At 46.8% G+C, this 15,777-nt stretch overlaps 1 protein-coding gene across 1 annotated transcript; it reads left to right on the forward strand.

Moving 5' to 3' along the window:
- The first annotated feature begins 10,913 nt into the window (after positions 1-10,913).
- On the forward strand, positions 10,914-14,437 carry NFILZ (NFIL3 like basic leucine zipper). Its single transcript, XM_070374833.1, has 2 exons — positions 10,914-11,191; positions 11,474-14,437. The coding sequence occupies exons 1-2, from the start codon at positions 11,189-11,191 to the stop codon at positions 12,344-12,346; spliced, it is 876 nt and encodes a 291-aa protein (XP_070230934.1). The 5' UTR covers positions 10,914-11,188; the 3' UTR covers positions 12,347-14,437.
- The last annotated feature ends 1,340 nt before the right edge of the window (positions 14,438-15,777 follow it).

Here is a 15,777-nt window from a genome sequence, read left to right on the forward strand (position 1 = left end):
GGGAAGGGTGGATACGTCAGAGAGAGGGACTGAGAGAAGCAGTTTCTGACCCCCCAGTTGCATAGCTCTTGTGACAGGCAGCTCATTACCACTCGAGACAGCCTCTGCTGGAATTTTAAGAAAAATTTCTCCCTCTCTGTGGTTCTTTCTCTGCCTTCTGGGACTACACAGAGCACATCCCTTCTCCAAATATTTCACTCCTCCTGCATTTACTGAACATCTGTTCTGGAGATTGCGTTTTCCCTGGTGGGTCAATGGTAAAGAATCTGCCTGCCAATGCAGGAGATACAGGTTTAATCCCTAGGTAGGGAAGCTCCCTGGAGAAGGAAATGGCAACCCACTCCAGTATTCTTGCCTGGGAAATCCCATGAACAGAGGAGCCTGGTGGGCTACAGTCCGTGGGTTCACAAAAGAGTCAGACACAACTTAGCAACTGAAGGACAACAAATTCTGGAGATCGGTGGACATGGGGAGGCAGACTCAAGAGTGATCCCTGTGGAGGTGATGGTGAAAGCCCCTGGGTACAGGGAGCCAGAAGATGCTCCTGGTCTAGATAAGAGGGATCAGTCTGGTAGGCTTCCTGTGTGAAGCAAAATCTAGGCTCAGTTCTGAAGGGTGAATAAGATTTGGCTGGGGAATTGGTGAGGGAAGAGAAAGAATGTTTCAGGCAGAAGAAACAGCATGTAGAGATGAGAGAACATCTTTTCAGTAAATGAAAGAGGTTCTAACTGGCTGGAATGGTGTATTTGAGGGATATTGGGGCTACTGAGGGCAAAATAGGGAGATGCTTGAAGCAGTGATCCAGGTGGGAAGAAAGGGGCACTTTTACTCCTCAGACAGGGTTTAAGCCTAACTGTGTTTCATATTGCCTAATTGTTTTGCCAGGAAGCAATTGACACCTCCGCCTTCTAGATATAGAAGTGCCCATCTCACCGCATCCTTGCTAGCATTGGGTTTTATCGTTTTTTAAAATCTTTGCCAATTTCAGTTGGAAAAAAACAGTATCTCATTGTGTAAATGAAAACAAATGAGTATTCCTCTTATGGGGGCAAACCATTTTTCCAGAGGTGCATCACCCACATGAATGCCACTTCTTGCTGTTAAGTGTTAAGAAGTCTTACACCCACTGGAGAGTTTGTGGTCATTTGTAGCTCCCCACTTAGCATGGAACAAGGGGAAAGCTTGTGGGCTCCTTTTGGCCACATGGGTGCGGAATTTATGGGCATAGTGTCTCTTCTTTGATTCATCTTTTCTTCCCCTCACCTTTAAAATTTTCCTTTCAAACTTTTTCTCTCTGCTGTCTTGGTGGTTGAGACCCCAAGTGATTGTAGTTTGTTCTTATCTGGGGTGTCTTTGGGCTCAAGGAAGGAGTTTCCTCAGCTCCAGTGTTCTGTGTGAGACCATCTGGACATGCCATGTGTCTTGTACACACAACTTACTATTTAATTCTCAAAACATCTCCATGTGATAGGGCCCCTCGAACCCATTTTTACTGCTGTTCAGTTGCTAAGTCCTGTTCAACTTTTTGAGACCCCAAGGACTGCAGGATGCCAGCCTTCCCTGTCCTACACCATCTCCTGGAGTTTCCTCAAATTCATGTCCGTTGAGTCAATGACGCCATCCAACCATCTCATCCTCTGTCACCCTCTTCTCCTGTGCTCAAATTTTCCCAGCATCAGGGTCTTTTCCAGTGAATCAGCTTGTCGCATCAGGTAGCCAAAGTACTGGAGCTTCAGCTTCAGCATCAGTCCTTCCAATGAATGTTCAGGGTTGATTTCCTTTAGGATTGACTGGTTTGATCTCCTTGCAGTCCACAGGACTCTCAAGAGTCTTCTTCAGCACCACAATTTGAAAAAATCAATGCTTTGGTGATCAGCCTTCTTTATGATCCAACTTCCACATCTGTACATGACTACTGGAAAAATCATAGCTTTGACTAGATGGATCTTTGTCAGTGAAGTGAACCCATTTTATGGATGAGGAATCAGAGGCTCAGAGACCAGCATCCCATGGCCAATACTAACTATTCCTCTTCTGACATTAAGATTCTGTTTAATTAAATTCTAATTTGGGAGGAGAGGGCCATGCTTTGCTCCGTACCCTTCATTCCCACCCTGTCCAGTCAGACAATGGAAGCCCTGTTTCTCATCAGGAAGGAACTTTGAAGTTCAGCTCAGCAGCAACCTTATAATACAGGGAAAGGAAAGAAAAACAGACAAGAGAGAGAGGGGAGCCATGGAACACTCTTGGAGAGTCATAGATGGCCTCAGGCTCAGGTCCTGAGCTAGACTTCAGTTCTGGGCTTTTCAAAGCTGAGCTCTGAGTACTATTTCCATTTTGGCCACTAAAATTCCATCTGACCTTGGTAAGTCTGTTCCCAAATCTGGATCTCGGTTTCTGCTTCTACTAGGCAACCCATGTCTTGAGGTTTTTTTTGTTTTTTTGTTTTTTTCTTAGTAACTATATTTTTCATAGCTGAGAAATTCATTCTTTTAAAATATCTACTTCCTTTTGTTTTATAACCTCCTGTTCTGGTCTTATGGTTAGTATTCCCTCCTTTATCTTTTTGAATCGCTTTATCTATTCATTGTAAAACTCTTTGAAGATTGCACTGATTATCTCTATTTCTGCAGATGTAAATTCTTCCAGTTGGGGAGTTTTTGGCAACTTCATGAAGTGGTTGTGAATTCCTCATCTCTTCAGGATCTCTTCCCCTGTCCTCTGAGTCTTCTGAGAATGTGCATCTTTGACATCCTATATTAGGGGCCCTACATTTCTGTGGGTGGGGGCATCCTTGTCACTGGGCATCTCTGCTTTGATCTCTGGTTCACATTGGCGCTTCTCTGTCCAAGTGTTTGGAGGAGGAACAAGGGAGGTCTCTGTGGGTACTTGGTCTGCCATCTTGGATGGAAGTCCAATTTCATCATCTATAAACCGATACCATTGTGTTGGATGGACTGTAAGTTTATCCATTCCATATATAACAGTTTGCGTCTGCTAATCCCAAACTCTCAATCCTTCCTTCCCCCACCTCCTCTTCCTCCTTGGCAACCACAGAGTCTGTCCTCTAGGTCGGTGAGTCTGTTTCCATTTTGTGTGGGTGTTTTCAACACAGATAACCATTAGGGTCTGGCAGCAGAAGCTTAGTGGGAGAGGATTCTACCATCACCATCAAATAAAAAATAACCCTGTGGCTCATTTTGTACTATTATGTACTGGCTCTTCACACCTATGATCTCATTCTTTATAGAACCAGTGAAGTAGGTACCACTATTACCTTCAGTTTAAATGAGGCATTGGAAGCTCAGAGGGGTGACAGGACTTGCCCCCACACACTCAGCTGGGAGGGTAAATCTGAACCCAGACAGAACTGGCTGAAGCTCTTTCCTCTGTCCATCCGTGCATCATTCTGACAGCCTGGACATTCATCTCAGCCCTGCCCATTGCCAGCTGTTCGGTCGCTGGACCCCTTTTTCCTCTGTGGACACCGACCTCTATTCTTCAGAGGTGCTAAACAAACGCAAAACTCTGTCCTCAGTGGAAGAAGTAGGGGAAAAGCCGGGAGGATTCAGCGGATGTGTTCAAGTGTGGGCTCTGGTGTCTGTTGCTGACTCAGGTAAGTCACGGGGTCTCTCAGCTGTTTCTTCATCTGTCAAATGAGGACAATAACTGAGTGTTTCTCTTTGAGTGGTAGTGAGTGCAGAGTAAGACACTGCATATGCCTGGCACGTAGATGCCAGTAGGTGCTCAGTAAACATTACCACTTTCCTTAGAGACTGGAATAGGAATAGAGGAATGTGAATGTCAGTTCATCACATCCTTAGGGGCCAGAGAGAGGAGTTTCTTGAACACTCACACAGAGAACACATTCTAATGGGAAAAAAGTCTGGTGAAGGTGGATTTTGCTCTGTACCAGGAAGACCTCTCCCCCCTCCTCATTCTCCCCTTCCTCCTTCCCCTCCCCTTCCTCCTCTTTCTTCTTCCCCTTCTTCTTCTTTATCTTCTTTTTTTTAAACAAAATTTATTGACGTATAATTGATTTACCATGTTGTGTTTAATTTATGGTGCTGGTTTAGTTGCTCAGTCATGTCCAAGTCTTGTGAACCCCATGGACTGTAGCCTGCCAGACTCTTTTGTCCCTGGGATTCTCCAGGCAAGAATACTGGAGTGTGTTGCCATTTCCTTCTCCAGTGTTTAATTTATGCTCTGCAGCAAAACGACTCATATACACATATATTTTTTTCATATTCTTTTCCATTATGATTTTTTTTTTACAGGATATTGAATATAGTTTCCTGTGGTATACAGTGAAAAGTGAAAGTTATAGTCATTCAGTCATGTCTGACTCTATGCAACCCGCATGGACTATAGCGCACCAGGCTTTTCTGTCCATGGAATTCTCCAGGCGAGATTACTGGAGTGGATTGCCTTGCCTTCCTCCAGGGGACCTTCCTGACTCAGGAATTGAACCCAGGTTTCCTGCGTTGCAGGCAGACTCTTTACCATCTGAGCCACCAGGCAAGCACAGTAGGATCTTAAAAATTTTTTTTGATTTATTTCTATTTTTATTTTTGGCTGTGCTGAGTCTTTGTTGCCGCATGGGCTTTTATCTAGTTGAGGCAAGCAGGGGCTACTCTCTGCTGCTGTTGCTGCTGCTAAGTCGCTTCAGTCGTGTCCGACTCTGCGTGACCCCATAGATGGCAGACCACCAGGCTCCCCCGTCCCTGGGATTCTCCAGGCAAGAACACTGGAGTGGGCTGCCATTTCCTTCTCCAGTGCATGAAAGTGAAAAGTGAAAGTGAAGTCGCTCAGTCGTGTCTGACTCTTAGCGACTCCATGGACTGTAGCCCACCAGGCTCCTCTGTCCATGGGATTTTCCAGGCAAGAGTACTGGAGTGGGGTGCCATTGCCTTCTCCATGGGCTACTCTTTAGTTCTGGTGTGAAGGCTTCTCATTTGCCGTGGCTTCTCTTGTTACAGAGCACAGGCTCTATGGTGCATGGGCTCAGGAGCTATGGCTCCCAGACTCTAGAGCACAGGCTCAATAGTTGTGGAGCATGGGTGCTTTGGAGCATGTGCATCTTCCTGTACCTGGGATTGAACCCATATTTACCACCGAACCACCAGGGAAGCCCCTAGAGTAGGATCTTGTTGTTCATCCATCCCATATATAATAATTTGCAACTGGTAATCCCAAATTCTCAATCCTTTCCCTCCCCACCCCGTCTGCCTTGGCAACCACAAGTCTGCTCTCTGCGTCTGTGAGTCTGTTTCCATTTTGTAGAGAAGTTCATTTGAGTCCTATCTTAGATTCCACATATAAGTGATACCATATGGTATTTGTCAGAAAGACCTTCTTGACTATGAGAAGTCACCCAGCCTCGCAGCGGCTGACTTTAGTGAATGAGTTCCCCGTCACTTGGGGGAACTGAGAAGAGCCTTGACTGCCAGCAGTCAGTCAGTCAGTGGAGGGTGATGGGGCTGGGGTGGAGTTGCGCTGGGCCATCTCTGAGGGAGATTTTCCGGTTTCCTCTTCCTCTCACTGGCCGATTCATGGGAAGTGTCCCCTGACTTGCCTGCCCCCACCAGCACCTCCTCCACGACCACAGGAAGGCCCAGCCCAGCGCTCGCTGCGTATTCTCTAAATAAACTCAGGCAGCTGAGCTATCTACTGCCCCATCTCCCTCTGGGTTCCTGTGGAGGTGTTGGGGTGGTGGTTAGGGGGGCCTCTGGCCAAGCCACAGAGAGGAGGGGACTCGGGCAGGGAGCCGCACAGTGAGGCTGAACCCTGTCGGCCTCATGGGCATAGCGTGAGAGCCTCCGGTTCCTCTTGTAACTGACCACCAGCCCACGCACTGCCTCCTTCCCTGGGCATCTGCTGGCTTTGACTTGGGCTTAGGTGACCCTTAGGCCGTCCTTCTCCCTTTCCAGCCCAGCTGGCCCCCATCCTCTCTCCCGGAGCCAGAATGGTGCCCTCTGGACGCTGGTCCCAGGGTCCTGGGATATGCCTTTGACACCCATCATCTCCTGGCTTTGTGAGGGCAGGGAGACTGTTCAGTTTTCCTCTGCCAGCCCAGTAACCACCTTAGAACCTGGCACAGTGTTGTATGAGCGAATGAATAAATATATATCCCAAGATGTTTTGTGAAGTTAATATTTCATGGCCAAATACATTTGAGAACTTCCAAGTCAAACACAAGTTAAACCTTTTTGCAGGACTCGTCAGAGCCTTTAATGATTCCCACGTGTTTGTGATTTTCATATAAGAACAAGGATTGCAATATTTTTCAAATATATTTTTATTTCTTGTTTTTGGCAGAACACTGTTGCCACTGGGATTCTTTTATAAAAAATAATTTTCTTTGTTTTTGGCTGTGCTGGATCTTGGTTGCTGCACGGGGTTTGCTCTAGCTGTGGTGAGTGAGTCTACTGTGTAGCTGCAGTGCTTGGTCTTCTCATTTCAGAGGCTTCTCTTGTTGCAGAGTACGGGCTCTAGGGCGAGTGGGCTTAGTAGTTGCGTCTCAGCTCCCAGACTCTATAGCACAGGCTCATAGCTGTGGTGCATGGGCTCAGTTACTCTGCGACACGTGGGATCTTCTTGGACCAGGGGTTGAACCTGTTGTCTCCTGCATTGGCAGGCTGATTCTTTACCACTGAGCCATCAGGGAAGCTGGGCCACTGGGATTCTTGAGAATAAACTTTTGCAAAATGTGGGTCTAGGATTATGGTCAGAATTCCTAGGAGTGTTGTTATTTGACTGTTTATGCCTCCAAGCTTTTTCAAACACGGCCAAGAGCACAGAATAAAAGACTAACTTCAAACAATAACATTAGAGGAGAAAAACTGCATTCCCAACTCAAGAAACCACTAGAGTTCATCTCAAAACCCAGTGCTGAGTTTCCTGGTGGCCAAAGCAAGGAGGCTGATGAAGTGGGTTTCACACTTTTAGACTGGCAGTTCAATGGGAGGGCCAAACATTCTCTATGTGTGAACAAGATTCTGTTTTTATTCATTTATGTGGCTATTCACTCATTCAACAAATATTTATTTACCCACTACTATCTATGAGCCCAATGTCAGGCACAGGAGTACAATGGTAGACCAAAAAAAAAAAAAAAAAAAAGGCACATGCTGTCCTCATGGAGGTTATTCAGTGGTTTTTTGGAACAAAATTGTCAGCCCCCAGTGTCCACTTTTCCCTTGAGTCCATGCTGAGTCAGAACGCTCATACCTTGCTCTGGTTTTCCTCTCATCCTGTTTTGCATCAGAATCACAGAAGGTGATGACATCCTAGGTGCCGGGAACCCAGGGGTTCAGTAGAGACCAGATCTTTGTATCAGAAAATTCAGGAAAACCATCATGGGGAAATGGGCTATGGTAAAAGAGGTGGTTCCTCATCCTTGGGGTGTCCCCGGGGCATCTTTTCTGAGCTGCACTCTAGGGGTTGGGAATCTAATGACTTTGCTTCTTCTGTCTGCTCAGTCCCGTAGTTGTGTCTGACACTCCATGGACTGTGGCCCGCCAGGCTCCTCAGTTCATGGGATTCTCCAGGCAAGAACACTGGAGAGGGTTGCCACTTCCTCCTCCAGGGGATCTTCCTGGCCCAGGACTCAAACTCGTGTCTCCTGCACTGTAGGTGGATTCTTTACAGCTGAGCTACCAGGCAAGTCCTCATCTGCTCCTCTTCTTTAATATTTTTTTAAATTTGATTACATCTGGTCTCTATGGTGACATGTAGGACCTTTGTTGAGTCATGCGGGATCTCCAGCTGTGGTGTGGGGCTCCAGAGCACAGAGGCTCTCGAGTTGTGGTACTTGGGCTCCAGAGCGTGTGGGCTCAGTAGTTGCTCCAGGGGATGTGGGGACCTTAGTTCCCTGACCAGGGATCCAACCCACATCCCCTGCATTGCAAGGTGGATTCTAAACCACTGGACCACTAGGGAAGTCCCTTGCTCCTATTCTTAACATCCTGGTTCTTCAACACTAGTCATGTGGGAAGTTCTTATCAATTGCTTTCTTACTAGTTGGGTGGATGGGTGGACTCATGGAGGGATATAGAGATGAATGAATGGATTTGTGGAAGGATGACTGGCACATAGGAAGGATGTGTTAGATGGATGAGAGGATGGAGGAACAGAAGGCGGGTGAGTGGACCAGTAAATGAATATATGGACGGAAAGATGCCTGGCGCTTAGTAAAGGCACAAAATTATTATTATTAAAATGTTCTTAGTGTGGTAAAATACACATATCATAAAATTTATCACCTTAACCATTTTTAAGCGTACAGTTCAGTGGTATTAAGTATGTTCACGTGACACAGATTGTGCAGCCATCACCACCATCCGTCTTCATAACTCTTCTCATCTTCTAAAACTGAAATTCTATATCCGTTAAACACTAACTCACTTCTTTCCCTCAGCCCCAGCAACCACCATGTTTTATCAATACTTTCTGTCTTTGTGGCTTTGACTACTCAGGGCTTCCCTGGTGGCTCAGATGGTAAAGAATCTGCCTGCAGTGAGAGAGACCGAAGTTCAGTCCCTAGGTTGGGAAGATCCCCTGGAGGAGGGCATGGAGCCCCACAGCAGTGTTCTTGCCTGGAGAAGCCCATGGACGGAGGATCCTGGTGGGCTACCATTCTTGGCTACCTTAAGTCCCTCCAATAAGTGGAACCATACGAAAGGAGAATTTATTCTTTAGTCATTGGGTTATTTCAGTGAGCATAATGCCTTTAAATTGCATCCACATTGAAGCATGTGTCAGAATTTTCTTCCTTTTTTACAAAAAGTCTTTTTATCATAGTATAATCTTGTGTCAGGTTCAGGCGTACAAGTAAGTACATTGGTTATACATATGAGTGTGTGTGCTAAGTCACTGCAGTTGTGTCCTACTCTTTGTGAACTTATGGACTGTAGCCCTCCAGGCTCCTCTCTCTATGGGATTCTCCAGGCAAGAATACTGGAGTGGGTTGCCAAGCCACTCCTAGGCATGGATAATGCATCTCTTATGTCTCCTGCGTTGGCAGGCAGGTTCTTTACCACTGGCATCACCTGGGAAGCCTTATACACTGGATATATACCCAAAAGAATTGAAAGCAGGGTCTCCTTTTAAGAATTTCCTTCCTTTTAAGGGCTGGACAATATTCTGCTGTATGGATGGACTACTTATCCATTCGTCTGTTGATGGACACTTGGGTTACTTCCACCGTTTGGCTATTATGAATGATGCTGCTACGAACATGGGTGTACAAATGTTTCTTTGAGACCCTGCTTTCAATTCTTTTAGGTATATATCCACTGGGCTTCCCAGGTGGTGCTAGTGGTAAAGAACCCACCTGCCAATGTAGGAGATTAAGAGACGAGGGTGGTTCAATACCTGGGGTTGGGAAGATCCCCTGGAGAAGGGTATGGCAACTGACTTCAGTATTCTTGCCTGGAGAATCCCATGGACTGAGGAGCCTGGTGGGCTACAGTCCATGGGGTCACAAGGAGTCAGACGCGACTGAAGTGATTTAGCAGGTATAGCCAGAAGTGGAATTGCTGGATCATGTGGTAATTCTATTTTTATTTTTTTTTTGAGGAACCATCGTAACGTTTTCCACAATGGCTACACCATTTTACATTCCCACAAGCAGTTCATAAAAGTTCCTGTTTCTCCATATCCTGGCTAACCCTTGCTACTTTCTGCTGTTTTGATAGTAGTCATCTGAGGACGTGTGAGGTGGTATCTCATTGTGGTTTTGATTTTTATTTCCCTAATGATTAGTGATACTGAGTATCTTTTCATGTACTTTTTGGCCATTTATATAGCTTCTTTGGAGAAATGTCTACTCAAGTCCTTGGTTCGTTTTTGAATTGAGTTGTTTGGTATTTGTTGTTGTTGAGTTTTAGGAGTTTCCTATATATTCTGGATACAAATACCTATGTAATCTGCAAATTATATCAGCTTTATGATTTGCAAATATTTTCTCCTATTCTGTGGGTTGCCTTTTTATTCTGTGAATAGTGTCCTTTGTTGTGCAAAATTTAAACATTTTCATGAGGTCCAATTTGTCTATTTTTTATTTTTCCTGTAGGCACAATATTATTTTAAAAATAAAGCTAACAGTGAATGAATTGACAGATGGATGAGTGACTGGGCAAGGAATAGACAGAGGATTGTACAATCAAATGGGGGATGGATGGGTGTCCTTCACTATCTCCTGGAGTTTGCTCACATTCATATCCATGGAGATGGAATTCATGTCCATGGAGTCAGTGATGCTATTTAGCCATCTCATCCTCTACCACTTCCTTCTTTTGCGTTCGATCTTTCCTAGCATTAGGTAGGGTCTTTTTCAATGAATCGGCTCTTCTCATCAGGTGGCCAAAGTATTGGAGCGTCAGCCTCAGTATCAGTCCTTCCAATGAATATTCAGGACTGATTTCCTTCAGGATTGACTGGTTTGATCTCCCTGCAGTCCAAGGGACTCTCATCTTCTCCAGCACCACAATTTGAAAGCATCAATTCTTTGGCACTCAGTCTTCTTTATGGTCCAACTCTCACACCTGTACATGACTACATAGCTCTGACTATACAGACTTTTGCTGGCAAAGTGATGTCTCCGCTTTTTAACACACTGTGAAGTTTTGTCATAGCTTTCCTTACAAGGAGCAAGCGTTTTTAAATTTCATAACTGCAGTCACCATCTGCAGTGATTTTGGAGCCCAAGAAAATAAAGTCTGTCACTGTTTCCACTCCCCCCCCTTCTATTTGCCAGGAAGTGATGGGACCAGGATGGATGGATAAATAGATGCTTGGTAGATGAAGGGATGAATGGATGGAATGGGAGCTGGCTAGGTAGGTCGGTGAAGGGTGTATGACTGAGTGAGTGGGCGAATAGAAGACCTTATGAATATATATAAGTAGGGTGGATGGGCAGGTGGAAACCTCTGGCTGCAGATGGAGATCTTGGTGTACAACCTTGGCACTTTTCAGGTGAGTAGTGGCTTATCTTCTGACCCCACCTTGGCTCAGTTTAACTCCACGGACACATATTCTCTTTTTCTAGGTTTGGCTTTCCTCCTGTGTCTCTCTGGGTCTCCAAGAATCCTACCCTGAAGCTCAGATTGAACTGAGCCCTTGGCTTGTGTGCTGACCTCCTCAGTAGTAAGAACTCCTGGGAAAGAGCCTCCGTCTTCCTGAGGATATGGTACCCAACCTACTCTCCCTGACTCCAGTGGCTTCCTTTTAAGCCCGAAATCCATCTTCTCTCTGGCAGCCTCACCCACTTCTCCCTCAGACATCAAACCATCCCATCAGCTCCCCACTCTTGCTGCTACACTCCTTTCTGCCCCCACCCAGCTCTCCAGCCCAATTTCCACTCTTTCCTGGGCCCCTCCCCTGGGGATGGTGGAGATACAGGATAAACTAGAGGGACTCATTCAGGGCAATTTCCTGCTTCCAGTCCAAGAATTCGTCTTTCCTCCCCCAGGGCTCCCAGGCGACCATGGATGTGGGTCTCTTGGTCCTCCCAGATGTACCCCAGGGTCACCGCAAAACTCTGCCGGGAGCGCGGGTCCGCGGTCCGGCCGTGCGCCGGCAGCGGGAGTTCACGCCGGAAGAGAAGAAGGACACGGTTTACTGGGAGAAGCGCAGGAAGAACAACGAGGCGGCCAAGAGATCCCGCGAGAAGCGCCGTCTCAATGACGCGGCCCTGGAGGGCCGGCTGGCCGCCCTGCTCGAGGAGAATGCTTTGCTCAGGGCTGAGCTGCGGGCGCTCAAGCATCGCTTTGGCCTCCTGCCCGCCACGGGTGGGACCCGGACCCTGCCTGCTCTGCTATGGGATTCCCCCTGGCCTGGGGACTCCAGTCCTAGGGCTGATCAGACCCTGACTCTACCTGGCTCCCACGGTTGCCTCTTGAGACCGTGTTCCTCGGACGCTGGGGTTCCAGGATGCTGGCGCTGCCTAGTGGCTCACAGGTGGACTAGCCTGGCCACTCCCCCCAGGTCCCTCCAGGACCCTGCCTCAAAAAGAGTGGACATGGCCTTGCAGGCTGCCCTGCCTGCTGCCTTCTTCAGCTGTCACCTCCTGGATAGGCATGGGGGCCCCAGACCAGAGCTCAGGCCCTGCTGGGGGCTGTGGTCACCCATACCCACTGCATACCAGGCCTCAGGGTCCTCTGACGTGTTGCTGACAGCTGGTGTGGATCCCATGGGGTGGCCTCCCAGAGTGGCCTGCCCGGTCCCTGAGAACCATCCCCAGGAGGATCTGGCTCAGGCCTCCCTGCCCCATAAATTGAGAATCAAGTCCCGAGCTTCCAGCAGAGTACCTTGGGGCTGGGAGAGTGGCGGGAGCCCCATCTGAAAGCTTCCCCTGGGCAAGGCCAGGCCTGCAAGGCTGTAGTGGGGACTGATCATGGGTTTGTCTGGGAGTATGAGTGGCTTGGCTTTGACCCAGCTCCAAAAACTGGGCAAGGCTGGGGATAGAATCCACTTTTTAGTGTCCAGACCAGATTTTCAAGAGGAGAGTCTGTGGGACCTTGGGTCATATCATGGTTCCTATTCTGCCTGAAATATGTTTTGGGTAGTCACTTTTTCTTCCTCTTTCCATTTATCCATCCATCCATCCATCCGTCTATCCTTCTGTCTGCCCTCCCATCCATTCATCCATTCACTGATCCTTGCATGTGTCCATCTGTCCACTCATCCATCCACCCATCTATGCATTTGTCCATCCATCTGTCCATTCATCCTACCTTCCTTCCATTCTTCTATTTGTCTATTCATTCATCTGAACACTCAGCCATCTAATCACATCAACTCACCCACCCATTCTCCCTTTCTCCCACCCTTCCTTCCATCTATCCATCCTTAGATCTATTGATCCATCCACCCAACCACTTTACTCTGAATCTACACACCTATCCATTCATCCATTCATCTACCTACCCATATGTCTGTCCATTCATCAATACTTTTATACATTTAATCACTCATTCATGTGCTCAGTTGATCATTCATTCATTCTCTCACTCATTTATTTATAACTCATAGTGCCCAGCTTAGTAACAAGCATGAGAACAGCTTCCTGGCTTCGGGGTTCCTATTCTAGGGGGATGGTGGGGACTGGGAACAGACACACTGAGGGCCATACTGAAGGAGGAATTAAAATTTTAGGATGTCTGACTCCTCACTTCTTGCAGGATCGGGTGTGTGTACTTACCACCTGGTGTGGAAGTCAGACTTACCCAGTTCAGGTGGCTTCCTCTGTGTGCTGAGTCACAGCCCAAGCCTCTGGAACAGATCCTCAGTATCTAAGGGTGTGTATGTTAGTCTTCTCTCTCTCTTTGGCTACTTGTATCCTAGAAGACCTCTCAGCCCCAGAACACATCCTGGGCTTGAAGACTTACATCTCCCAAGAAGATCCTGAGGAGACAGGAAGGAGGGCTGCCTGGAGGTGGCAGCTCTAGCCTGTTCCCTTCTTAGCCAGAGCCCACTGTTGGAAAGGGGTAGACTGGGAGTGCAGAGAAGTTGGCTCTCAACATAAAGATGCCACATAGTTGTGGGTGATCATGCATAGAGGCCTTAAATGCAGGCTTGGCCCTAGAAATGTTAAAAAATGCTGACAAGTAGACAGAAGAAGGAAGTCAGGGCGTAGCATACCACCTCTGGGAGATGTGGGTAGCTTGGTGCTTCCTCTTGGTGAGTCCACTCACTTGGTGTGTCTGAAGTGTCTGAGCCCAGCTCACTCACACCCCATGTACTCAGGGGAATGGGGGTTGGAGGCCTTGGATCATTCAAGTCCCTTTTAACCTTCCAGCTCCAGTTGGAAAAGCCCAGAGAAGGATCTGCCTAAAACAGGTCATAGAATTTCAACATCTGGAGGGGCTCCGAGAATCTAGTGATGAGTGGTTATCTAGTCTCTACCTGAATTCCTCTAGGGACGGAGAACTCACTCCCTTCAAAACCCCATTACTGTTCCTTCTCTAGAGCCAAAACCCACTGCTTGAAAACTTCTACCTCTGATCCTATTCTTACCACAGGGGACCACTCAGACCCCCTGCCCCACCCCTCCCTCTACTTGGAGGTGGCCTGTGGAGCCTCTGGTTCCTCTTCTCCAAAGTAGAGACCACCACACCTACCTCAGATGGTTTGAGAAGATTAAATCTCATTTACTAATGTGTAGCATTTCATACACAAGTGTTTGACAGATGTTAACTCCTCTCTCTTCTTTTCCTTTTTAGAAAGCACTCACGCTCCCAACCCCAGAGTAGTGCTGTCTTCAGGGGAAATGTCCTCTCATTCTTCAAAATTGTTTCCCTTCACCCTGACCTGGCTCTTTACTATTTTTTTGTCAATGTCATTTATATATGATGGTTCTTGGGATTGAATATGAATCATTTCTTCATTCATCAAATGCATATATATTTTTCAATAAATGTTTTTTTTTAATCTCCTTCTGTGTGTCAAACAGGAACTGGATGAGGGAAGAAGTATTCCACACTGAAGTGTTTGCAAGTGGAAACTTGCACAAATGTCTAAACTGTTCTCGATTACTCATTTGATGGGCTCTGGGGCCGTAGGTGTGGCCTCTGCCCTCTGATAGCCAGTAGGCAACTGCAGCCTTCCATGTGGCTGCCTGGGAGTTGCTGCTGTAAGAACTATCCCATGCCATGTTCCACCCTGGGGCATCCACGGGCCCCTTGGGTCATGTGTGCAACAACATGATTGAATTGGGGACCAGATTTTAGGACACTGTGCAACCACATGTTATGTTTCCTCTTCCACCCATCCTTGTAGGCTGGGGAGATTTCTTTGGCTATCAATGCATGAGATTCCCTTCCTGCTTCGGGTGTGCCTGGCTCATACTGAATGTGCAACAGATGTTGAATGAAAGTTTCTGCCCACCTGAATGATGACTTCTTGGGGCAGAGATAAAATGAGTTGAAAATGTTGATGAGGCCACGTTTCTCAGTTTTGTCTGCAAGGGTTCACAGACACATCTTGGTGGAATCCTGTGCTACATGGATCCTTGACACTCAAGTCATGATCTATGAGCTAGCATCATCAGGATCACTGGGAGCTTGTTAGAAATGCAGAGTCCCAGGCTCCTCCCTGAACTGCTGAGTCAGAATCTGTGTTTTAACAAGGTTCCCAGGAGATCTGTATGCACACTGAAGTTTGAGAAGCAGTGACCCAGAGCAGAGTTTGGCAAACTCTTCCTGTACGGAGCAGCCACAGAGTGAATATTTTTGACTTTGTGGGATGGCCGCTGTTGCATCTACTCCACCTTTTCATTGTAGCACGAAAGCAGCCATAGACAGTATGTAAATAAGTGGACATAGCTGTGTTCCAATAAAACTTTATTTCCCTAAACAGGTATAGCTAGAATTGGCCCAAGGGCCATAGTTTACTGTTGGTATATACCCAGGAGAGAAATTGCAGACTTGCATGGTGTTTGTCTTCAACCTTGACACTGTCAAAGTGTTCCACTGAGTGGTATTACCAATCCACACTCCTTTGTATGCAGAGGATGTCCGTGTTGTGCTGACATATAATGATTTTTATGAACTGTTTGGTTTTTGCCAATCTGGTGAGTGTAAAATGAATTTAACCTGCATTCATCTGCTGAACATCTTTGCCAAAATCTGTTGACCACTTGGGTTTCCTCTTCTATGAATTGCCTGTTCTGCTGGGATATTTACCTTTTTCTTGTTGATTTCTCAGAGCTCTTTATATATTTCAGATATACATCCTCTGTAACATGTGAACATCACAGCATTCTTGCCTGACTTG

Source organism: Bos mutus, chromosome 7 (assembly GCF_027580195.1).
Source record: "Bos mutus isolate GX-2022 chromosome 7, NWIPB_WYAK_1.1, whole genome shotgun sequence".
In the NCBI taxonomy this organism is placed as follows: domain Eukaryota; kingdom Metazoa; phylum Chordata; class Mammalia; order Artiodactyla; family Bovidae; genus Bos; species Bos mutus.